The sequence below is a fragment of the Phalacrocorax carbo genome, chromosome 6, assembly GCF_963921805.1.
Source record: "Phalacrocorax carbo chromosome 6, bPhaCar2.1, whole genome shotgun sequence".
NCBI classification, from domain to species: domain Eukaryota; kingdom Metazoa; phylum Chordata; class Aves; order Suliformes; family Phalacrocoracidae; genus Phalacrocorax; species Phalacrocorax carbo.
In genome coordinates, this window is record NC_087518.1 from 26,184,976 (window position 1) to 26,210,205 (window position 25,230).

Consider the following 25,230-nt stretch of genomic DNA (forward strand, 5'->3'; position numbering starts at 1 on the left):
AGGCGGGCTAGAGCGCCGCTCAGCCGGACCATAGAGAGACGGCGGGTAGGGCGGAGCGTCGACCCACGGCCGCCATGACGGAGGCCGCCACCGCCGCCATCCTGCGGGTGCGGCACTGCGGGGCCGACATCTTTTGCCGCCGGGTGCCGCCGTGCTGCCCCGCCTGCCACCAGCCGCTGCCCACCGCCGGGCTGCGCGCCGCCCCGCTCCGCATCCCAAGCCCCTTCCGCCACGGGCACCGGCAGCCCCGCGCCTTCCTCCTCCGGCCCACCGCCGGCACCTTCCTCGGGTACGGGCGGCACAGCCCCGGCGGGGGAGGGGAGCGGCGGGAGGCCCGGGGAAGGGGCCAGTGCTCGCCTGGCGGCCACAGGCTCTCCCGCTCCCCCTGGGCCGGCGCCGGGAGGCGGTGACTGAGCGAGCGAGCTTCCCGCCAGTCCTGGCCAAACCCCGTTCTGGAAACGAAGCTGCCTTTTCTGGGCTCGCAGTAGAGGTTCGCCTCCCAGGCTGCGCCCTGGGCCCGAGTGGGAAGCGATCGTGCCCCTGTACTGGGCACTGGCGAGGCCACAGCTCGAATACTATGTTCATTTTTGGGCCCCTCACTACAAGGACAGCGAGTTGCTGGAGCGTGGGAGCGTGTCCAGGGAAGGGTAAGAAAGCTGGTGAAGGGTCTGGAGAGCAGGTCTTACGAGGAGCGACTGAGGGAACTGGGGTTGTTTAGCCTGGAGAAAAGGAGGCTGAGGGGAGACCTGCAACTACCCGAAAGGCGGCTGTAGTGAGGTGGGTGTTGGTCTCTTCTCCCAAGTTAGTAGTGATAGGACAAGAGGAAATGGCCTCAAGCTGCATCAGGGGAGGTTTAGATTGGATATTGGAAAAAATTTCTTTCCTGGAAGAGTGGTCAGGCATTGGGACAGGCTGCCCAGAGAGGTGGTGGAGTCACCATCCCTGGAGGTGTTAAAAAAATGTGTAGACATGGTACTTCAGGACATGGTTTAAGAGACCTGGTGGTGTTGGGTTGACAGTTGGACTTGATGATCCTAGAGGTCTTTTCCAACCTGAATGATTCTATGAATCTAAGTAGCCTGACAAGCACCACTTGTTCTGAAGAGGGGATGGCATAATGACGTTTCTAATGGGAACAAGCAACGCTCAAATCCATCTCCAATACTGTTCCTTTTCTTTCAGGGGATACGACGGGAAATCTGATCTTCATGTTGGAATAACTAATAGTAATGGTAAAAAGTACTTTAAGGTTGCCTTACAAACTACTGTCTGCCTCCCATACCTTGTATTTACACTGTACGCGCAGGTGAGGTCTGCCTCCTCCGCCCAGGATCATCTGAATGCTGTGGTGGTTATTTCAGAGCCACCTCGGCTGTTGCAACAGTATCTGGTACCTGTTAAAAATGCAGGCTGCAGCATCCAAATATCTGATGCTTTGCTGTTGAAGAATCGGAACCAGGAGCTTAACTGTTCCCTGCCAAAGAGTATCATGTAAGGATCAAAGACCCTTGAGTCCAAGAATTTATCTCACCTTGCAGCAGTGAGCACACAGAGCTTCAAACCAAAAGTACACACCTCTCCTCTCGTGCTGAAGAGCTGCATAGAATGGAATTGACAGGTGACTTCTATTCCTGACACAGGGAAATAAAAAGCTAGGCAGACTACTTTTAAAAAAGTTTCAGGAAATTTTGACTTAAACATAAGTTTTTTGCTAATTCTAAAAATACCCCCAACTGAAAAACAAAATTTAAAAGTCCCCACATTAAAAAAGCCACATTAAAAATCCTATAAGGCTGTCCTAGAGTAGGCCCACCCTGCAAAATTTCACCTGAGATATTTAATCTAAAAGTCGTCTAATTTGTGGGTTTAAAAAAAGAAGCCTGGTTGTCCTTAAGTTGCTTCCATTATCAAAAGACATCTGTAATTACACTGTAAAAACGAGAACAGGTTTTTGATAAAAGCAAGCACTGCATTTTCTACTCTGTAGCCACAGAAGGCTGCTGATAGGAAGGCGGGGTACAGCTAGTCTAAGAAAACATGGCAGCGTAGAAAATTAATGCTAGCTTTCATCACTTAAAAAAAAAGAGGCAAGATTTGGATATGATTCTCCAGTGTCACCTGACAATCTGTTGCTTTGTATTTTCAGGTGTGGTGTACAATTACAATGAAGAGGGTGTTCACAGAGCTGACACTGGATGGGAACAGTGCATTAGTATTCCACTAGTACAGCCAGATGCGTTTGGAATGCTTCAGCAGTGGGATATGCTCCTAGAGGAGTTTTCTGCGGGAGAGGCCTGGCTTCCTCATAGGTATGCAGTTTAAAAGCTGGATGCAATAGAGTTTTTCATCTGGGATCATAAGTTGGGCTATTCTGTTTTGGATCCTGTGAGGCTTGTGGTTCGTTCAGAGCCTTGCTTCTTTAGAACACACATTTCTAGCAAACCAGTCTAAACAGCGCTGTCAGGCTGTCTTAAACTTAGTGGCCTTGCTAAACAGAAAAAAGTATTTTTAACTTGGAAGTAACACACTCATCTGCTGGAGTGTAAAAGCTCTAAAATAAGAGATAATTTTAGGGAAGCTTTCTTCAGCAACAAAAGAATTTTGCATGAAGAAAGCCAGTTCAATGAAACGTTACCTTTAAGAGTGTGCTGCTGAGTACAGAAGTAGAAAAGTCCAGGTGCAATTCTGTAATTATTTCTTCCAGGTTGCAACAGTTTTAGCTGTATTTGTGCTTAGAGGCTGAACACACTGATGGCATTCTTGCCCAGATCGTAACTTGCCCAGTTAATGCCTGATGACAGCGTTACAAGTTACACAGCCTAGCTAAAACATGCACTGCCACATCACCAGGCCTGCTGATGACAATGCAACCTGCTCTCCAAGAAAACACCAGGCCTTGAACCGCTCCATCAGTAACAGTATATTTAACAAACAGCCTGTCTGAGCATAGTTCTGTCAAGTGCTGATGTTAGTGAAAATAGATGTCATTTTATGTAAAAGGAAAAAAAACCCCACAATAAATCAAAATCAGGTTTCAGCAATTCTGTATGGGCTTGACTAAAATTTCAGAGATAATACATTATCTCCCTAATACCAGGAGATGAAAGAATTTGACCTAGAATAAATTTTTTCACTGTCTACAGAACTTGTAAAGCCATTAGGATTTGCGTCTCTGATATTTTTACAGTTGCCAGTGTGTTAACATCGTTACTAAAATTAACTCGTCAGAGAAGCACTGGTAGAAGGTAGGTAGATGTGTGCATCTCTTCTACAAGTTTCTCTTTCATTTTCCTGTCTGCCACCTCTGACAAAGTGGCCTACTTTTTCCACAAACAGACCAGTGACCACTAAACTGCTGAAAATTTAACAGCTTAAAAAAAGTTCCGGTAACTCCTCTATTTATTTTTTCAGTGACAGGAACTGCACTAAATTAATCCTGTAATTCTGTTGAGTGCAGGCCGAGCCCAATTTTATTTTTATTGATTGCTTTTCATTTACTAGAAGGATGACACTTAACAGCAGCAAAGAACAGCAGCCACAGCCATGACCAACAATATCTTAAATTACTGAGAGATACTGGGTTTGCTTGTAAGGATATAAAGACATGCTTCCCAAAAATGAGATGCTAAGTGGAAGACATAGATGGTAATAAGAAGCATATTACAGACTCTCTTGCATTGTAAATACAAAAACGAAAGTTACATGCTCTGCTTAATTGTGGAACTGACTCAGTAAAGTACTCGTGTACACAGAAGTTATCCGGACATGCTGCGGCGCTCCCCAGACTCAGCCCTGAGCTGGTGAACCCAACTTTTTTTTCCACTGTCATTTCCAGATGTTTTGTACTGAACAGTGATGATGGCCACTCTTCAAGTTACTCATAATTATTTTTCCTTAACAATTATTTTGGTAAATAAGTACACTGTAGCAAACTGCTTGCTTCCTAAATGGGAGCTTACAGGTCACTTCAGATACCCTTAACAAACCAGAGGAGCTTTGAAGGAAGCAGTGGGCTGTCCTGAACTGGGTTCAGGGTCGCTTTTGATACCTGCAGTCCTCAGATCATGCTAAACCACCTTGTAAACTCCCAGGGCTGACAGGCAAGCCTGACAGAAGATTCCCTGTGGCAACACAGACCATGGAGCAACTGGCAGTATGAGGCAAGGAATGAGTCACAGGGCTAGGAAGAACAAGGGAAAAGTGACACAGGATGAGGCAATTATGGAAGAAGCCTGAGGATTAGGCAGATGGCAAACAGGAGTCTGAGCAGGTCCTTATCAAGTGCAGTTATACGGGGCCAGTGGAAAAAGCAGTGCAACATGGTGAGGGAATGGAATAAATTACTGAAGTAGTTAGTGGGCAGCATTAAACATTTGGGAGAATCTGAGAAACATTCTGACAGTGGAAAGAACGGGTAAGTGCCAAATGCTACTAGGTTAGTGTAGGGGGGGGGTGAACCAGGAAAAAAGGCAAGACCATTTTTAAATGGCTGCTTCTCCTATTCAGTTAGTATTTCTGTCCTTGCACAACTGGCACAGTGCTACCAGTGGGAGTTTGACTGGCACACCACAGAGCAACTGATCAACATACTAGTGATAGAATCTACTTGATTTGAAGTAAGCTTCCAAGTTAATGCCACACTGAAAGAAGTGCATGTGGTGGCACACAATTAACATTACTGCCGCAGGAAGAAGTTTTCAAGTTAACACAGTAACAATACATGGAAGAGCAAAGGTTAACAAGGTAAAAGCCAAATAAGTATAAAAAATAATATTTTTTTTAATGCTCACAATTTCTAGTATCCCTGGCTGGAACGTACAACCTGTGATGAATAGAAATATATTTAAGTACCGGCATTAAAGGAACATGGCAATAGCTCCTGGAAAGCATGTGCTTCCTTATTTCACCCAGTAAAATATTCCTCCATGCACAGTAATTAATGGATTAGTGTTCTTACTCACAAGATACTTTTCCTAGGTATGAAGAACATGACCACAACTGCTACACATATGCACTGGCGTTCATTAACAGTGTACTGACTGCACAAGGAAAACAGCAAATGAGTAAAAGTGAATTTACAGAGGAATTTGTGATCCCACAGACAAAGAAAGCCTCAAAATACATTACTCTGCATCAGGAGCTAACAGCTAATGATTTCTACGTTGTACCCCTTCCTGATCAAGAAAAACAGTGCTGAAAATTACAACGTAGATGTTAAAACATCTACAACGTGCAATAGGAAAAGAAAGTCTTAAGACTGCAGATGCCAGGGTTTAAGATCCATGATCTACTTCATGTATTTAAAAACACTATTAACTTCAGATGTTAGCCTGCTGCCATGGAAGGATCAGGAAACTGAACTTACACATTCAAATGAAATAACATACATACAATGTTGACACTACTAGAAAATTTCTGTGGGAACTATTCATAGGAAAAAATGTTTTCCTATTTACATTCACCATATGCTGTCTTCTGCCAAGACACTTAATATCAGAAATAATGACTACTATGTAATTAAGGGTTTTAAAAATTGAACTGTGGTAGCTTAAGCTGTAGCAAACTAAAATGTTTTTCTCCTGTCACATTTGTTTACTGATGAGTTAAAAAAGGGAATTTGTGCTCGCATGCTGATCCAAAGTCTGTGACTTTATGCAGATTCACTACATGCAAAGTTATCTTCCTTTAATTACTAATAAATATAGCAACAAATAAATCCATCCTTTTTGCCAGATATATTTATTTTCCAATTCTTCTTTACATTTTGCACATTTATTCCTCAAACCAAGAAAGATGCTTAGTATTAAAAGGTAATTCAATGTCTGGATCTGTTAGTATCTGTAATAAGCAACAGACTCCTCAGGATTTATCTCAGAGTTAAAACTTCAGAACTTAACAGAAAGAAACTTAAGTTAAAAAAATTAAAAAGATTCTCCAACAGCACTTTTACGTATTGTACATTACATGGAAGTGTATGCTGGGGTCAAAATTGTGCAGTCCATAGTTTTGTGCAATTTCACTTTACTTACATTACAGTTTAAGAAAATAATTTCAGCTTTTTTTCCGTCTACTAAAGGAAGTTGGTTTTAGTATAGGTTTAAGTCCTGTTTTCTCAAAGACTGAGAAGTAATCGTCAGTGATTGGGGTTTTGTCTGCATCTAGTTTATGCTTTTATATACACAAACTGCATTTACCCTGTCCCCCCAACTCTCTCTAGCCCCATACACTACACTTTACACACTTCCCCCCCATGTCCTTCCACTTCTTGCTAAATTCTAAATTATAGTTCCTTTAAAAGCATATTCAGAAAACACCATAGAGACAAAGAGCTTGAAACGTGCAATTCAGCTGCTGTTAGACCTCCTATCCACCCACTCCTGGTGCAAATCAGAATTCTTCAGCTAGGATTTGGCTTACAAAAAGAGATTATGGTGTGTTATTTCTGAGTGAGTCAGAATCCATACTTCATTTAAGTACTGTATTTTAATTGGTAAAATATAAATACAGTGGCAAGTATCAGTGCTATGGTACAACTATCTCATGTAAGTTATTTGATACAACAGTACTGAAACATGAAGTACAGTCATCTGCAGCTAGAATAAAATGCCTTGCCATGTACAGTTAACATATACATACCCGTTCAGCTTGAAGAAGCCATTATGCAATTAACATTTTCATTTTAGAGCTTTCCAGTAGAAGTCATTAAATGAAAGCAAATACTAGAAGATCTTCCACTTTGAGTTGTATGTAGTTTCCTGCATTTGTGACGTGGCTTTACAATCTAAACTGCCTCAGTAAACCAGACTGTAATTTTGTGCTTGCTGGGAGCAGGCTGAGTTGACAGAATTTTTACCAGCCCTGGAAAATTTCCTGCACCCAGGAGGCAAAGCCCCCTTTCTAGTGAATGAAAACAGCACAAAGAAAATCCAAAACGGCGTCATTGTCACCACCTATAACATATCCTTACTGTTGCAGCAAATGTGTTCTCTTACAACATGGCAGGGAGGAAATCTTAACAGCACAAGGAAGCCTATTTTTCAAAGGCTTAGATGGAATTCAAATGCCTGAATCTAAAGCAGCAATACTTAAAATGCGGCATAGTTGATACTTAAACCTCCTGGCTCTACTTGAAAGACAGCTGAATACCTGCTGGGGTTGTTTTTCCAAATGTGGCTTAGCAATGGCAAACATCAGATTTAGGAACCTGCAATCTAGATGATTAAATCTTACGAAAAAGTCAGAAAATAGCAGGCACCTAGTGTGGCAAGGCAGAACTGCTCAGCACTATCCTATACCTCACTCTACAAAACACAGTGGTGTCTCTCAGCCTGTTTTACAACATACGATGCACCAGAGCAAAGAAAGCTACAAGTGCACTATGGAAAAATAAAATGTATAAACCATGGTAGTTGCTAGATAAAAGAGAAAAAAGTGGTGATGAAACACAGACCTATACTTGCCAAGCTAGAGAGACTGAATTCCTCTCACTAGCTCAGCATCTTCAAAAAAAGTAAAGAGCATCTTGCTGTCGTCGGGGGAGATTATAGGCTCTTACTTTCAAGGAGAAATCTTAAGCTGCAAATCCCAAGTGAAGTAAGACATTTTACCGAAATGGGGAAAGGTACCCCAGCATTACCTACTGCCCAACACCTAACGCTGCTGTTCAATGCTTAGACCCAAGAATTAATTAAAATCCTTGCACATTCTGGGAAGAGTTCCTCAATTCTGAGCAATGCTTGTGAAAATAAGCACTTTTAGTTGGGACCACTAAATTCCAGGGTCTAGGCACCTAGCAGCAACATGTTACAATGCTTAATATTGCAACAACCAAATCTCTCCCCAGATCTAAGTCTGTGCAGCTTCATCAAGGCTATGAAGTCAGGTTTTGGTTGAAGAAGAATGGTACTATCGGTATCCCAAAAGGTTATTTGACTCACTACAACTACTGCTAGCTTTTAACAGTAAACTTGAGGACTATCAAGTTTAAGTCCTTATTTCTGAAGAAATGTAGGACTTCGTGCAAAGTTAGCCTTACAATTCCCAAGTTCACCTCTGAAGGATCTGTGAGGTATTCCCAGAAAACTGTTTGATCCCTCATTGCATCAGCTTTCAGGCAGACATTCAGGTTTTGGACTTCAGTGGCTCTGCAGGCTGTAGTGCCAATTCAGCACTAATGCCTGGATCTGTCAGAATATTTAAAATACCATTACTAATTGCTGCAGTCTAGCCACTATTCAAAGATAAAACTTACAAATGTGTAAGGAAACAAGCAAGTATTTTGAGTTGGGACACAGCTTTAATTTTTTCCCTTTCATATGCATTATCATAGTTCAGTTATGTTTTTCAATACAGAATTCTCTCCAGTAAACAGGAAGGACTGGAGAAACACTTTAGTGTTTACACATACCAGCTGAATACATTGATAGAAACTGTTCTGAGGCAATGGTTCATCATGAGAAGGTCAGGTAAAAAAACCCAACTTTTCCCTATACAGTCAAAGTTCATCTTGCTCACTGCGCTCACGGGAAGAAACCCAACGAGTTACAATCAGTTCCTGAAATAAAAACCAGCAATTAGGGTCGGGGTGGGGGAAGCTACAGATAATTAGCAAGGGATGGGGATTAAGCCTTTAGCAAATTTATGTATATTATGTGACCTCTGAGAAATTTTAGTGGATGAGTACGTTTGTTCCTGAAGTGAGCTGGTCTCATACATTTTTCTCCATTTTTAAACATACATTAATGCCACAGTCTCCATAGGTATCCCCATTTCCCCATGCAAATGCTTACGCTCACAGTAGCAGCGACATTAAAATTTAGATTTGAAGACCTCAAGTCTTTACAGAGCCTGCAATGCACTTCTCATGCCTTGGGGCACAAAGGAATCTAGTTATTTTTATTGCTACACGTGCAAAAACCAAAGCATGCTAAAGAGCAAGCAACAGTTCAAGGGGCCTCTTACCATTAGCTCTCCAGCTGCCCCAAGGCAAAGCTACACAGGCAAAGCAGAGAAGTAATTACTCACCTGAACCTTAATTCTTTTCATACATTCTGGTGTTGACATCTCTTTTTCAGTCATGTCAGATGGTCTAATCAAGTAGCATAACATAAGTTCCTGGTGGTAAACAGAAAACATGAATACATGAATTTCAACTAATTTCTTTCTATACAAGTTTTTAATTAGAGGTGCAGATACCAATTTTCCTACATTATGTCTTCTGCAGTCCAAGTTGGGGAGAGCTGTATAATATGCATATGTCATTTTCCTTATCAAATCATAATACTGCTGTAAGATAAACTACAATTATAACACAACACCCGAGCAGCATGGCTGTGAGTATGGAAGCACTGTGTATGAGGCGCTATAACAGAGAACATCTTTCAGAAGCTTTCAGTCTCACTGTTCAAAAGAAAGTCCTGGTAGATGGAAAGGGTTTTAAAAACAGAAGTGGCAAGCAGGAAAGTGTCCCTCAGGTCTTTCTTCTGTTCCTCATGCAACTTGTAGTGTTCCTACGGGCGACAGAACTTTAATAAGCTTCTTCCAGAATTTATCTGGATATTGACAAAGGAAGCTCTTGTTTGCCTACTGGCAATTCAACATGCTCTTCAGCTGACTAGAAACAGAAGGGTTCGCTTTCCAGCCTCACTCCAACTCCCTGTTCTTTGGAACTAAACTGTACATTTATAATTTTAAAGCTACCATCTTACACTTACCTTAGAAGCATTAACAGTTGTTCTGTTCAACCCAGACAAGGCCTTCCAGCTGAGTGGTCTGCGAAGAGAACCTTCAAAATTATCATCAACTAATTCAGCAATGACTGAGTAACTGGAAAACAAAGCAGACAGGACAACTCACAAAGAAAAATTACCATTTTAGGAAGATTGTGAAACGTAAGAATTAGAGCCTAAAAATTGGTGTTAAACAATACGCCAGCATGCAGTAAACAAGTAGTGAAACTTCCGTCTCTTTCTACTAGGAAAAGAGGAGAAAAGATGACATTGTGAATATGTGCTTACTGGCATGTCCCCTCCCCACTCTTCTACTGATGCTTGTAGCATTCTCTTACAAATGCCAATCTGACATTTATCATCAATTTATTACCTATAATCATTCATTATCTAGGAGTTCAACCTGACTAGCTATGAATAAAGACAATTATCATCCCTTAAAAGATTTTTCTCCCAAGTTACATAGACTATCCATCCCACATATTCCTAAGTCAGTTTTACTAAATCAAGTCACTTTCCTGAGTGCATTCATCATGAGTGCTAACTATGCTCACTGCAACTTTTAATTTTTAATATCTTATTACTGTTACATGAATTTAATGAAATTGTGTTAAAATGACTTTTGTATTCCCAGTACTAATGCATGTGGCAAAGTGTTTTGAGTGAAGAATATGTGCTTAACCAGTGGAGACACTGAATTTGTGTGAGAGAAATTTACTAATTTGAAAATAAGGAATTAGAAACATGAGCTTCAAACCTTGCATGATAGAAAGGGGGCCCTTTTCGATACAGCACTGAAATGAAAGAGAAACACATTAGTGTTAGATAAACTCAGCTGGAAGCTCTGTGATTAATACCTGGGTCCATAAATATTTTCAAATGTTTTGTAAGGTTTAATTACACAAGACAAACGCTTTTGAATTCTGCTCAGAATTGAGTTGTTCCAGCAAGTGGAGAGAGAGGGAAGAGACAAAAAAACATGGGAGCAGCAGGGTGACTTGGGGCAGGGTAGTAGCCAGTAAAAGATAAAAGTAGAAGAAAAAAAGGACAGTTAGCAATTGCTGTGGGGAAAAAAGTTTAGGATGGAATTTTTCTGTAACAGTCTCATGCTTTTAGCACTGTATTTGCAACAGAAGTTGAGCCACTGAAGTACAAGTAAGAGATCACAATAAGCCATTGAGTTTCTGTTCCAAGCAAGCATTTTCCACAAGAGAGGCAAAGGGCACAAGTTCTTACATACTGCCCACCAGACCCACTGAAAGTTCCTTCTCTGTCCAAGGGAACACATGACTCATTGCAGCTGGACTGCTGGAACTGAGCTAAATGGTTACATTTCCCCTCGTCCCTTTGTCGCGAGCTTGTAAGAGGGGACTTTATGTAGTGCAGGTTTTCTTACACAGCTGGCTAGCAAAGGCCCTGTCAGGTAAAGGACGAGCAGCACTTCATTCCAGTGACAAGCATGATTTGCAAATTATCCATTATAAGCAATTGTAGTAATACCAACTCTAAGAGGGTACCACCAAAGAACAAGAAACTAGAGGAGCTCAGGAGTAAGACAGAATTACTGTTAACCTTAAACTAGTCCAATTGCTTTGCCTGGCACAAATCCAAATTCAGGCCAGAACACAAGCAAACAGTGAACAAACTAGTATCAATCTCACATATACTCCATCTACAGCCCAGCTTACTACAAACAGTAGTGTTGAATTCAGCCAAACCTACTCACTGATCCTAATGACTGGCTTGGCATAACCTCAACAGATTCAAATACACAAACCCCAAAATTATATAAGTGCATCAGCAGTATTACAACACCTGCTGACTTGCGTGCATACATTAAAAATATCTCCCTTCGTGCACATTTTCCTGTAACGACAGCCATTACTGTACTGTTTATGTTGATATAAGCTTGATGTAGTTCATACTTATTTAGCAAGGGATTTTGGACACTACTAATTTTTCTGTAAGATTAAAAACCCTACAGTTAAACATGCACATCCCTTCCCCCTCCTCCCCTCCCAGAACAAACAAAAAATCCCCCCCACAACAAACATACAGAGAAAGTCTTAGCAGTAAGCTCAGCTGAAGTCCAGCTTCCATTAAACGGGATGCATAATGAGATGCGTGGACTTCAATCTGAATTGGGATCTAGATGCAAACCTGCTATTCCAGAGACTGTCATGTTAATACTGTAGAAGATGTGTTTAGAAAGGGATAGAGAACCTTGGGAAGTGAATTTCAGTGCAATCCTGTATTAATTATTAACGTCATGATGCAAAACAGTAGGCCTTTCGAGCCATCTCCTCAGCTACTAGGTATGTGATGTTACACTCCACTCCTCCTAACTTTATTGCTAACCCATAGTCCAGCCAAAGATGTCTTTCACCAACTGCAAATAGCAAAGCCTGCTCCAGTCAAGCAGCTCCTTGTTACTGAATTAATCTTTGGCACCAGACTCCTGCAGTGCCTGAAAAGAAGTCAGTTGCAAACGATTCCACTTTTTTAAGGAAGCTACTCACAGAGATCAGTTCCATACTTCAGTCCGACTTTGGGGACCCAACCCTTACTGCGGAAGTAGTGATATGCCATGTAAGTAGTTTTAAAATTGGGCTTCACTTCACTGAAAACTTCCCATAGCTTCAAAATAGTTAAGGGCTCCTAAAAATCATAAGCAAAGGCATTAATGTGACTATATTAACCAGATATAGAATACTGTGTGTAGTAGAGCGTAACAGCCAAATATCAAATTTCACAGTCTACTGCAAAGAGCAGGAACTTCAGGCAATAAAATACAGAATCCCTAAATACAAGACAGAAACCTGTTGCTCCATTTAGTGTTTTGTGATTTTTTTTTTAATAAGCATTTCACAATCAGTCCCACAACGTCCTTGTTTGAAGGAAAATCTCATAGGTTTCAATTATTTTTGTCATTACCTTAACAGTAGCTTGATATACTTACAGATTAATGCTTAAAACTCGAAGGAATTTTCCTGTTTCAGGAAAGAGACTATTCACTGTATTATTCCTCCCATACTTGCTTTCCCCTATTTTCTGCTTAAGTTACAACAAAAACCTTTCTCTACCAAAAAACTGTGCTTAACTACAGCTATCTTGGTAAACATAAAACTTTCAGACCAGTATTTCGTAAACAGAATTATCATTACTTATAAGAAAAACTTCCCAATTACTCTGTTTGGTATTTCCTCCTTCAGAATTAACAGAGTAAAATACTACCATAGCAGGTAAAAATTTCAGACCAAAATGTAGCCAAACTAATGGTATCCCCAACAATCCAAAATTAATTCAATCTCTTACCTCACCATAATAAATACTTAAACATCCCAGAGCATACACCAAGAAAAAAGCCTGAAAAAATAAACAGAATAAACCAAAATAAACAGAAAATGAAAAGAAAAACAAAAGAATAAACAGAGTATGTTTAGGTTGATAGTTGTAGTTTATATTCCATACAAGAACAAAGGCTCAAATTAATTTTATACAAGAATCCTAATGCCATCGAGACAAACAAGTTGCCTGAAAGTTTCCTCTGAGATTTGCCTTTATGACCTTTACATTTCAACAGGCTACAAAAAAAAATAATCAATCCATGTGCTGTGGAGTCCTGAAGGCACTGTGTTAAAACTAACACACCTGAATATATTTAGAAGCAGCACAATTGAAGCAGGATTCATACAAATGTTATATTCCTGGTATTTCTATACTTAAGTCCTATCACTGGACTCTGTCAGTGGGATTATTCAACTACAGCAAATGGGACTGGACCCAACTTTTTTTTTTAACCATATCATTTAATTATCGCAGGTTATGAAAAATAAGTTTCATGACTAAGACAATCCAAATACTTAGGAGACACAGAGGAACCTTGTACTTCAGAAACAGGTATTCAGTTATGTTGTAAAATAGATTAATGTTTACTTATCAGATTAGAAGTAAACCAACTTGTATTGTACTTAAAACATACCTCTTCCAAGCTGAGCTGTAAATATTCAAAAATCCTAAATGGATTTCTTCTGCATACTAGTTTTTCCTTCTTGACAAGCTACAAGAAAAATTTACTAAATTACTAGAACTTTAAACTGGAAAAAATACAGAAGTCTGAAAAAAGCACTGATATAATTTTTCTGAAAGATTAGGATGCTCTTTATGCTTACATTTTCTTGCGCACGAGCAGAGCCGTCTTCAGGACGTAAACTACCTCCTTCTTCCTCTTGCACCAATACATATTCTGGAGCACATTCTTTTGACTTGATCATCTCACAAGACCTTTGCTCAGTGCTCTCCTTAGCCTGGCAGCCGCAATGCACGAGAAAACTGTGCTTCTGGCAAGACACTTCAGCTACATCTTTCAAGTCACCTTGCTCCTGTTCTTTAGAGCCACATACGACCACAGGATCAAACACTGGATCTCCTTCCAAACAGGCTTCATTGTAGCCTTCATTCTGATTCTCAGGACTTTGGGCTACTACATTGCCAGTGTCTGTAGAAGATTGTCTGGAAAGTTCTGTATTTTCTGTATTTGGGCCCATTCTGTGGCAACTATTACTGCTTTGTTCAGCTCCACCCTCTTCCAAAAATGGCAGCTCAAGAGGTTTAGTGTAATTTTCAAGAATTTTGGTAACTGAGCAATCATCAAATCCTTGCTCTTGCAAAATACTTTTAGCCCACTGAACATGACACTGGTACCTAGTAAACAAGTAAAATAAATGAGAAGTTCTAGGGCATTACATCCTTTAATTAGTATCTTAAAAAAAAGATTCACAGTTCACAAAACAGATCTGAACACACAGACCCCAGTAACTGCTATGCAAAATACAAGCATGCACAGCATAATAGGCCTCCAGTCTTCAGGAAGCTGCAGATCACATTACTGAACATCAAGATTCTCCTACCTTCTTGAGCTTTGTTTTGCCTTTTAAATTTCTGTGGCAACAAACACTGTTACCGAACACTGCACAAGAGCCATGCATTGAGGACTACTCCTATACAGTTTCAAGAAGCAAGAACTTCACCAGTCAAAAACTCCCTTCTCCCACGGAAGCCTTAAGCCTGAATTCCCTGCAAAAACATCTTGCTATCAGAGCTTGCACGATTAAAATATGCAACAAGACTTTGCATATAGAGCTCTCACACACTTCATCTATTATACAGCTAACTACTGAGAACAATATCTTCAAAACAGTTTTAGCTGTCTTTGAATCAGCAATGGCCTAGGAAAAACACCAGCGTAGAAGTCTTAAGCAGAAGCTACCTTCGGTTTTAACCAAAACCCTCAAATCCCTGAGAAATAACAGTAATCCTATCAGTGAGACAGCAGCTGAAAGCTCTAAATATACCTAATATTTTTCAATTATGACAGAGGTCTTAGTGCCTCTTCAATTATTTCTCCTTGGAAGATAACATTTTTATCCAGTTGAAGACATAAATCTTCATTCTGTGAAAGTTACAGGTAGGTGAGGGCAGCTGTCCTTATTCAAACCTGGACAACTCTAATACAATATTCTTCATTTCCCAAAACAAAATCCTAACACAGCAATTACAGACCAGGTAACGAAGAACTACAAAGACAATTAAATGCAAATTTCATGTGTCAACACAAAACATAATTCCCTCTGAAGTCTCATAATAAAGCTATAAAAACTATAGCACTGAATTATGTTATAAAAAAATACTCTCCCCTTTGTCCTATGATTTAATAACCATATAATTTGCACTTACAGATCTCTACTGAAACAGATCACGGTGCACCTTCTGCACGAAAGTAATGTCATGTTCATTGATGCTCACCTGTATTTGCTGCCACATAAAGCAGGCACAAAGTAGACTAATAAGAACAAGCATTTCTGCAAGTAGCAGTAGCAATAGTAATAGTGATACTGTTACAGTTTGTCTTACCTAAAGTTGAGGACTGAAGGAACATATCTTTTAAATTTAAATAAAGTAAAATTTTTAGAGTTATCATAAGACTAAAGCAAACAGAGTAACTAACTTGCACACTCGTGTAACAATTAGTTCATATACTATTTAAGTGGAACAAAATAAATACGTGGTTCAATGGTCTAACACTCTGTTTTGCTAAATGTACAAAATAGCAAAGTCGATAGAGACTTTAAAAAAAAGTTAAACATTTATGTATTACAAAGGTTCAAGAGCTGCTTCAGCCCACACTGTAACACTTCAATAAGGAAATGGGAGAGTTATTTTAAATAGCCTGCCCCAGAAACTTCTCTTTATCCTCCTCAGCTGAGAAACAAGTTTATTACGCCTGATATTATTATTAATTACCTATACTACTATGCATTCAGTCAGTTTTGGCTTCTATTCATCAGTTAATACCTGCAAGCTTACATGAAAAACCATGCTGAATATGACCTACCTATTTCTAGTTTTTCTAATGTGATTTATAAGTGAAAAAAAGAAATAGAAGCAAGTCTCCATCCTCATTTATACAGCCAACAATCTGAAAACCAGTAAGATAAAATATAAAATAATCTGTTTCCTAAAAAAGGAGAATTAAACTAACTTACTTTTTAGATGCAATTATAGGCATGTTTAAGTTAGCACCTGTATAAAGAAAAATAATACATTGTTTCATCAATATGAAAATGTTTTCATGTGATTTTGATTACTGAGGTAACCTGCAGCCTACTAATTACCCCCATTTTCAATACTCTATGCCATTTTGGTCCCACTTGTATTCAAGAAGGACACAGCAGAACAAGGAAAATTACAGAGGTAACAGCCTGTACAACAGGAACAAATAAATACACTATTTTTCTCCAATCCGTAAAAAGACGATTATGGAGGGATATGATAAAATCCAGTGATCCCCACTGAGACTTAACCGTCATGGAAAAGCTGAATAAAGAATGTCAGTCTTTCTACAAACAACCAAGAACAGATTAGATGTAATCAGCTATAAACAGATTAAAAATTTCACATATCCTTGCCTCATGATTTCATAGAGACTAAAATGTACAGATTAAAACCAAGAAAAACTGGGCAGTTATACAAAGAAAAGTCCAATGATGACACCTTTACTTACAGACTTCCTAAGCAACAAATCTCCTAGTGAAGTTTAGGAGAATGCACTAAAGAGCTATCGACATACGTTTCCTGTTCTTATATTTTTTCCTAGGCATCTTGTACTGGCCATCATCAGGTATGGGAGGCAGAGAAAGATCCTTGATCTGACCCGGTAGAGAGATTATTTTTCTGTGTGTAATTTATAAACACAGATCTTCAATGAGTGAAGAAAAGTGAAAAGTACTATTAGAATAGTGATGGAAGTACAAATGGGCACAATTTACCTTGCCACTTAGTAACCAGTAAAGGGTCTGAAATGCTGTATGTCGGTCGACTTCTTGAAAGGATACCTTTGCCAAAATAGCCCTTCAAATAAAAGGAAAAAATCCCTGTTATATCACGACACAAAAATTAACTTATTTCCAAATTATAAAATGTTGACTGCCAAGATCAGCTGAGAAAAATAACTGAATTTCTGCAGCATTTAAGCTTTGCCTAAAGCTTGTTGCTTAGCTTCTGATAACTAGCTCAATATTAAACACCTGCAGTCAAAGATTTAACCAGTGGAGGGTGTTGGGTCTTTTTCCTCACTTCTACATATTTGTCAGTCAACATCTCCAAATAGACTTCTGAAAGCAGATGCAGAGGAAACTCCTGTATATCAATGCTGTGACAATGCATAACAGAAAACAGAGAGATGGATAAAGCTACTGCATTTACACTGTAAGAATGGTGGTGAAACAGTAATTAGACATAAAAGGCTTAATGTAGTTTATTTTACTCAGGAAGAAATACTCAAGTTTAAAGAACTATACAAGCATTTGTAAGATTACTATTCCAACCTCCTGAGCTTTAAAAACAAGAAAAGGCTTTTGCAAGGTTGCATAAACTGTTGAAAGGAGAAATAAACATAACAAACATGAAGCCTTTGCAGTCGTTTTTTAGCTCACAACATCACTTTGTTCCAAAATGTATTTACTAGTATAAGAACAAAATACTCCTCACATTCAATACAGAATACATGTTTTGTACAGATTTCAGGAGAGGAGGGAGACACGGAGGATTACCAGAGGCTGAAGGGGAAGGAAAGCATAAAGGCAGGCATATTTTATATAGTATTATGCTTTACCTACATTTAAAAGACTAAAAATGCTGTGCAAACAGGGTACAGCACCTTGTTATAAAGCTGTTCAATATCTTCAGGGTTCCTCACAATAACATTGTTGTTAATGATTTCAGCCTGGCATATTCTGAAATCCTTCCCACCTACATCCACAGGAAAGGGAGACTCATATGACTCAAAAACTCTTCTTTTCCTTCTTGGGGGATGAAAAACTGCTTCTGCCATTTCCTAACATTAATGTTTCCTCCTAAAAAGTAGAAACAAAACATTTCATGTTCAGGAGTTAAAGTTCGCCCATTTTTATGTTTCAGCAATATTCCCTTCCCAATAGCAAATCAACAATAAATCCTACCGTATAATCTGAGTTTAATTCTGTAACTATTAGGCCAAATAAACATAAGCAGCGATTTGCTACTCTTATTTGTTAATCTTTTTCTCTCAGGCATTGCAGTATCCCCCGAAGACCAGGCAGGGACAGTTCCCAGCCAAGAGTTGCTAAAGTAAACTTAGCATGAAAGGCGAGCACATAAACTGCTGAAAACCCTTCAAGAATATAATAGACGACCGAGTAGAATAGCAGAAACCACACCAGGCAAGTGCCTAAATATAAACTGTTTTGAATAATGACGGCAATAAATCTTGGAGAAGGAGCAGCGGCTTGTCAAGTTTGTCTCCTTCGAACCGGGAATCCCTCTAAGGAGGGAAGGCGGGCAGAGGACACGTAACCTCTGCCGTCAGGCAAGACCGCCGCGGGGGTCTGCCCGCAGCCCCCTGCCCTCAACCCCCCCGCGCCCGGCCGACTGGTCGAGAGAGGTACAAGCCCTGCCGGTGCCCAGACGGAGGAGCGGCCTTTGCACGGGGCCGGGGCCGGGGCCGGGGCCGGCAGGATACCGGAACCCACGGTTCCATCCGCCCGCCCGGCCAGCCCGCCGGCACCTCGGGACCCCGGCACCTCGCCGCCGGGGCCAGCGGGCGGCCACAGGTCGCGACCCGCCGCTCGCCCGTCGCCATAGCGGCCGCGCACCCCGCGCATCCCTCACCGCCGCACGAGGAGGCCGCTCGCCTGCGGGTAGCGCTGCCAGGCCCAGGCCCAGGCCCAGGCCCCGGCCCCGCCCCCGCGGCAGGCGCGCGTGCGCGTCTGGCTGGCGGGAGCGGGCTGAGGCGGGGGTGGGAACTGGAACGGGACGGGGAGCGGGAGCGGGTCGGGATCTGTGGGCCCTGCGGGCGCTGCCGTTTTCCTTTATGGCTGTGAGGTCCCCGTCCCGCCTGTGGGCGGAGGTGGCGAAGGCTGGCTGTGGCGTAGCTCGCTTCCAGGCACGGGCGTCTCCGCCCCGAGGTGTGAGCAGGGGGCAGCTGGGCGATGTGTGGGGAGAGGGGCCGGCCCTGGGCTCCCGGGCGAGAGGCGCGCAGGTCGCTTCGCTGCGAGAAGGAGAAACGCTGGGTTCCCTGGGGACCGCCACACTGCAGCTCTGCGTGTCGAGTCGCTGCCAACCTCGATACTGCAGTAATGTCCGCAGACGGCAAACCAACTGGGGCGATTTAATAAAGTGAGAGAAAAGTGACATTTCGTGTGGGACACCCCTCCTGAAATGAAAGATGAGCTTCGTGCTGAGGGGCATTTGAGATACATGAGTGGATGAAATTTTATAGCTGTGGGAGGTGAGGCAGAGAGAAAATTTTCAGCTTGAAGCAATTGGTTTTGGTTCTGCAGCAAGCCCTTGACATGGCCGTGACTCATAACTAACTGCCTGGGATAATGCAGTGCTACTTACACAACTTGTTAACAGAGGCAATTGTCATCGTGCAGCTTATTGCCAGAGCTGAATGCAGGTGGTGCAATTTAAAAAAAGTACCTGAATAAAATGCAAAGCATTTTAACTAGTTAGTGAGGAGCAAACATCGCCTTTTCTGTTTTGATACACAGTGAACTTGTTACCAGTTTGAGCCTTGCTCATCGAATTCATAATCATACATGTGACTACAATGCAACTACTTTTTCTTATTGTGGGGTTATCTTGTGAGGTACCACTGTCAAAGAAAGAGGATCAAGACATTTTGGCTCCAGGGAAACCAACTCCCAGTAGAGAATTCTGTCTGATTTTCAGCAAAGATCAGTGAATTCACTGATGAAAAGTTGTAAAAATACATTATTCTTATGAGGTATTTTATCTCTCATTCCTATTTAACGAACAGTCTGGGGGAGGGGGAGGCAGTGGTGGTTATAAGACCACACAGGAAATGTGCAAAGTACGAGAATACTAAGCTGGTGTTCTTACAGTTATTTCCTACAGAGGTCCACTTTATATACCAGCTCATGAGTGTTAACTTATTTTCAATGTTGATTCACATACAAAGCGTTGAAGCTAAACCACAAAGGACCCTGTTGGATTCCTGTCACCAAAGTACACAGCTCTAAGCTGGGGTTCGTTCTTACAGCTCCTCTATTAAAACACCCATGAGTTAAAGTGTTCTAGGTAACGATGTGAAGGTAAGCCAGTACCAAAGATGTCGCTGTGTTTCAAAATTCCTTCTAAATTTGTCAAATCAAGTCTCATTTAAATGGAAGTGGAGTTTATCTATGCTGGATATATCTATGTTTTCTCATTGTGCAGACACATTACTACAAGACCGTACATTACAGTGAGAAGTAGACAAAACATAAAAAAGCTATAGGTCAGTTGCTTTCCTTCACATCTCATTATCTTCATACAGCCTTGAGAGGAAAACGCAGCGTGTGCCATTCAGCCAATTAACTGACTCACACTCTTATTTCTTCAACCAAGTATCTGGTCCCGTTTCTGATTATAAGCCCAGATTGTGCTTCAACCAGAGATTTTGCTATCTGAAGGACAAGCTTGCTTTAAGATGAGTCATGGCCTTTTTTTTTTTAGAATATCATTAATTGTACTTGCACTTTCACAAATATCTGGATCTCCCTTTTTATGTTGAGACAGCAAAGGACAAGGTGGCAGCTAAATGACTAGGCAGTAGCTCTGAAAAGCAAACCCTTGAGATTATAGTGAATCACAAACTGGGAATGAGTCAGAAATGCCATGTTGCTGTCAAGAGTCAAGAAGACAGTGATGAGTGACCTAAGAGGAAAGGCTGAAATAACTCAGTCTAGAAATGGTAAAATTGGCAAAATAGACCATTGCAAAGAGGGAGAGATACATTGTTCTGCATGACCACTGGAAAACAATAGCAGGAGCAAGGAGGTTATATTGCAAAATAATATCGTACCTGTGAGGTGAGGACAACACTGTCTTACCTAGGAGGACTGTATTATGTCCATCACCAGAAATTTTAAGAACAGTTAGACAAATGTCTTTCAGGAACAGTTCAAGTAAAGTTAATCCTGCCTTGATATGGGGGGCTGCACTAAGAGCACTGAAGAGCCCTTTCATGGGAGTTTTCAGGATTTATCCTTCCAGGTGCTTTTCTGATCTCTGCAGTGCAGCAGAAAATGCAAGACTCTATACTGCCCTACAGAGGCTGAAAGCCCACAGCTTTTGGTAAATCATCTTACAGATTTTAATTTCTTTTTTACAGTCTTTCGGTTCAGGAACGGCATTATGAGAACAGACTATTTCGTGTTGTCTCTGGCTGATTCATTGCTTCTATTGCAGAGTACTTGATTGCTTACTATTTCTTGATACTCAGCTGAATTATTCCATTGCTCTTTATTAAATTAAGGTCCAAAGCCATGTCAGCTTTCTGAAAAGACTGATATAACCCTCTTTTCCAAATCACAGTGAGAACAACTTGGTTGTAACCCTGCAGTTCTAGAAACACATTGCCTTAAACTTTGACACAGTTGCCTTTGCTACATAACTTTCAGTTGTCTGTTGCCTTACTCCCAACATCCTGATGTCTACATTGCCAGACCCAGAATTTCTTATGGCATGGTCCCATTTGGGGACACCAGCGCATGCATAGGAGTCCCTCTGAACTAGCAACATGTCTTTCCAGGAGGAAGTTGCTAGCTTCTGTTCTGTGTTGTTACCTGATTTCTCAGTCACTGGTAGAGGGGTAGAACTGAAATGTAGTTAAAATGGAAAGACATGCTGTCACCATCAGGCTTGTTAAACTCTTTCTGTGACCACATACACGGTAATATCCTTTAAAACCTACGTAAGCATTTGCAATCGTGTACTCTCAGCCTTTCTGTGGTTTATTGTGCCCTTCCACAGTAACAGTCATATTACAAAGTTTGTCTGGAATCATTTAGATGAAACATGCCATTTATCCAATAAAATCTCATTTAATATTATATTAACTAATATGTAACAGCTCATGATAACTAATTTTCATTGCCAGTAATATTAAGTTGCCATATGCAGGGAAGTGCTAGGGAGTTTTGTTACCCAAGGTGGTTGTTTTCTGAATGTTTGGGGACTTTTACAGGGAGTTGGGAAGTTAATTCCCAGTCCTCTCTCAGCCAAAACATAGAGGCCAGGTACTCTTTAAATACATATTTTACATTCTTAAGCTTATTAAAAGAAACAGAAAAGTCAACCTGTGAAGCTATTTGCCTACGTAGCACTCTAGAGGAAGTTAGAAAATCCTAAAAGAATGACCTGTTCTTCTAGTGTCTTCAGGTAATTTTGGATTGCATACCAAAGAAAGAAAAAGTTTTGCATAGAATCCCGTGAAATTCCAGACATGATCCATCATTAGGTTCACTTCTGTCTCTGCTTTCCACAGGATGTTCCTGTAAAGTTTTCTTATCCCATACTAGATGTAGTCTGGAAAAGAAACATTTCGACACTTACTTTTCAATAAAGCTCGTTACTTTCTCACAAGGTGATCTGAGCAGTAGTTGGGGAGTGGACTGTAGCTATTTACATTAGCCGGTTCCAGTTCCCCCAGACTGACAGAAATTCCCATGGAAATTCTGGTTACATTAACTTTGACAGAGATACGACACTGTTTTTGGAAACTTTAAAAAAACAACTAGGGAATAGTTTTCATTTTTATTAATATGCAGTATCTTCATTTTGTTTATTAAAGAAATAAATCAAGGTTCGTTTCTGCTTAGTTTCAGATGGTTTTCACAGGAGACAAAAAAGGAGAAATCAGGCAAATATTGGCCAAGCATCAACCCAGTAAGAAATCCCATAATAGCAGAAATCCCGAGGCAGATGGCAATAAAGTGAATAGCATGAGAAAAGAGAAGGTTCGAAATGAGTCTGTAGTTAGCATACTTACTTCAGACATGGAAAATGATTTTGTATTCTTGGAAATGAAATACACTTTGGTGAGGGATTCTTATAGAACCATTTGGCCGAGCTGACATCAGCCTCTCCCTGCAGACATCGCAGTGCACAGTGTCACTTTTGTCCTCATAGCTAGCTCTCAATTTGTGTTACAACCTATATGTGTTTGAAAATCTAAACATTAATTTTCGCTGCTTCGAGGCTCTCAGCACCCCTGAAATGATCACTTTCCTTCTCCCCATGGAAACTAATGGAAAAGGTCTGAGCTTGCAGTTTCAGGGGAAATTAAGGGCACTTAGAACCTCTGATTTTCACCCATCCCTTAAGCTCCCATATCAGGTTTATTTACCTCTTGTTGAAGAAACATTTGTTCCTTCATGGGTCATTAGTTTTTCTGCTTCATCAATCACCTAGGTAAGTTGTTAAATGACGCATAGCTTCTGTTTTGCCAAATTCTGGCTCTGTCACCTTCACCTCATGCAACTGAGCAATGGGCCAGGCAGCGAAAAGCAAGGACAAAACTCCAGGCTCCAGCAAGATAATCAGTAAAAAGTCCATTTCATTTTTTGTCTTTCCATTGGAAAGAAAACTGTAATCATTACATGTCTCCACTAGATGTCCATATTTCAGCAATTTTCAATCATAAATTCAATGAAGGTAGCTGCCCTGTGCAAAATGCATAAAAATACTATGCTCCGTTGAAAGATGTAAATACAAGATAGATTTTCCTATTAGTGAAATTGTGCACCTGGCTCTTTGTCTAAAAAGGCACTGAATCTAGTTCAAAACACTCGAACCACCTTTTGCTTTGTGTATTTTATACTCTCAGAAAAAGGTCCTTTAAGGCTGACAGACTTTTCAGATCTTATTCAGATCTTGTTATCTCTCTGGTTGTTTACAACCTTGCCTTTCTTATTATTTTTTTAAATTATTATGTACTTGGTATTAACCTGTAGGAATAAATATTTGGAAAAAAGCTTTCAAGATTCTTAGTGGTTTGGGGCTTTTTTCAGCTTGGCTTTTAGTTTTTCTATGCACATTTCATTTTTGCGTTCAGATGTGTGCAGATTCCAAAATAATTGGCTCAGATTTTTAGATATGCCTGCATAATTGTAAAATAATTGCTTTTCTCGTTACATTTCTCTTCAAATATTGAAGTCTAATATTTACCTACTTTTTCTGGGTATCTGACAGGTGTTGGAAAACACAGTTATGCTTGCATGCACGTAAGTATGGTGACTGAGCACACATTCGTTTTTATGCTCACAATTTTAAACAAACTGTATGCAGACAGCCTTTTGGCCTTGATATTCATTTACTAAAGGTCCTCTTCACTGCTTTGGCAGGGCAAGGGAGCCTTATGGCAACTGCCAAGAGCAAGGTTTGCACTCCATTTTAAGCGTGTGCTCATTTTCTGCCGAAGAGGTGAGTGTTGTGGCATGGGAAATGCCAGACTACAACTCCAAGCGTCTATTTGTATACACTGGCAGAAGAGGATCTCTGTCATCACTCTGGGATTTCAGGGCATGGTTTAGGAGGCATGGTGATGTTGGGTTGACGGTTGGACTTGATGAACTTAGAGGTCTTTTCCCACCTTAATGATTCTATGATTTCTGCTTATTTGCCTCAGCAAATCCAGAGAGTCATCTTTACTTTGCCAAATCAGTGACATTCTTACTCACTTCTTTGATTACCTGTAATCTATCTAAACTTCTCTCTGCAAACAGGGATACCAGTTTATGTCCTGTGTGATGTTTTTGTGATTTGCATACCCACGCACTAATAATAGGTCAGAGACCAGCGATTTAGTTAAAATACTAGGGAATTTCAAGGAGCTGAAGTGAAGGCCTTATTTAAAATTACTGAATTCCATTCTGGGAATAACCCAGAGATTTTTTTTCACTGTTTTTCTTCTGGTTTCCCAGGCATTTTCAGTTTTGTTAAATGTAAGGATAGAATAGGTTTTAGAGAATGCTATGTACCAGATCATTTTAAGGCAGCTTCCAGGACCACATGAAAACTAGGCACTCGTGATTTATAAATTCCCATAGATGTAAGTATAACATCTAAAACTGAATTTGTCTCCAATGCTTTTAACTCTTTTACAATATTAAGGAAA

At 40.5% G+C, this 25,230-nt stretch overlaps 2 protein-coding genes across 5 annotated transcripts; one reads left to right on the forward strand and one right to left on the reverse strand.

The window, feature by feature from the left end:
• The first annotated feature begins 35 nt into the window (after positions 1-35).
• On the forward strand, positions 36-5,736 carry MKRN2OS (MKRN2 opposite strand). Of its 2 annotated transcripts, XM_064454334.1 has the most exons (4): positions 41-289; positions 1,183-1,232; positions 2,147-2,309; positions 4,978-5,736. In XM_064454334.1, exons 1-4 carry the CDS (start codon positions 75-77, stop codon positions 5,195-5,197), a joined length of 648 nt encoding a protein of 215 aa, XP_064310404.1. In that variant the 5' UTR covers positions 41-74; the 3' UTR covers positions 5,198-5,736. The 2 variants fall into 2 exon arrangements, with proteins under 2 accessions (XP_064310405.1, XP_064310404.1); XM_064454335.1 differs by lacking the exon at positions 4,978-5,736 and having other exon boundaries at positions 36-289; positions 1,183-1,491; positions 2,147-2,302.
• A 728-nt stretch (positions 5,737-6,464) lies between these two features.
• TSEN2 (tRNA splicing endonuclease subunit 2) lies at positions 6,465-19,063 on the reverse strand. 3 transcript variants are annotated; one of them, XM_064454326.1, is made up of 12 exons: positions 18,936-19,063; positions 17,947-18,142; positions 17,057-17,138; positions 16,274-16,310; positions 13,901-14,432; positions 13,711-13,788; positions 13,044-13,094; positions 12,248-12,386; positions 10,486-10,522; positions 9,714-9,825; positions 9,025-9,114; positions 6,465-8,554 (listed from the first exon to the last, which is right to left on the reverse strand). In XM_064454326.1, exons 2-12 carry the CDS (start codon positions 18,118-18,120, stop codon positions 8,495-8,497), a joined length of 1,392 nt encoding a protein of 463 aa, XP_064310396.1. In that variant the 5' UTR covers positions 18,121-18,142; positions 18,936-19,063; the 3' UTR covers positions 6,465-8,494. The 3 variants fall into 3 exon arrangements, with proteins under 3 accessions (XP_064310396.1, XP_064310398.1, XP_064310399.1); XM_064454328.1 differs by lacking the exon at positions 13,711-13,788; XM_064454329.1 differs by lacking the exon at positions 18,936-19,063 and having other exon boundaries at positions 17,906-18,001.
• Between the last annotated feature and the right edge of the window lie 6,167 nt (positions 19,064-25,230).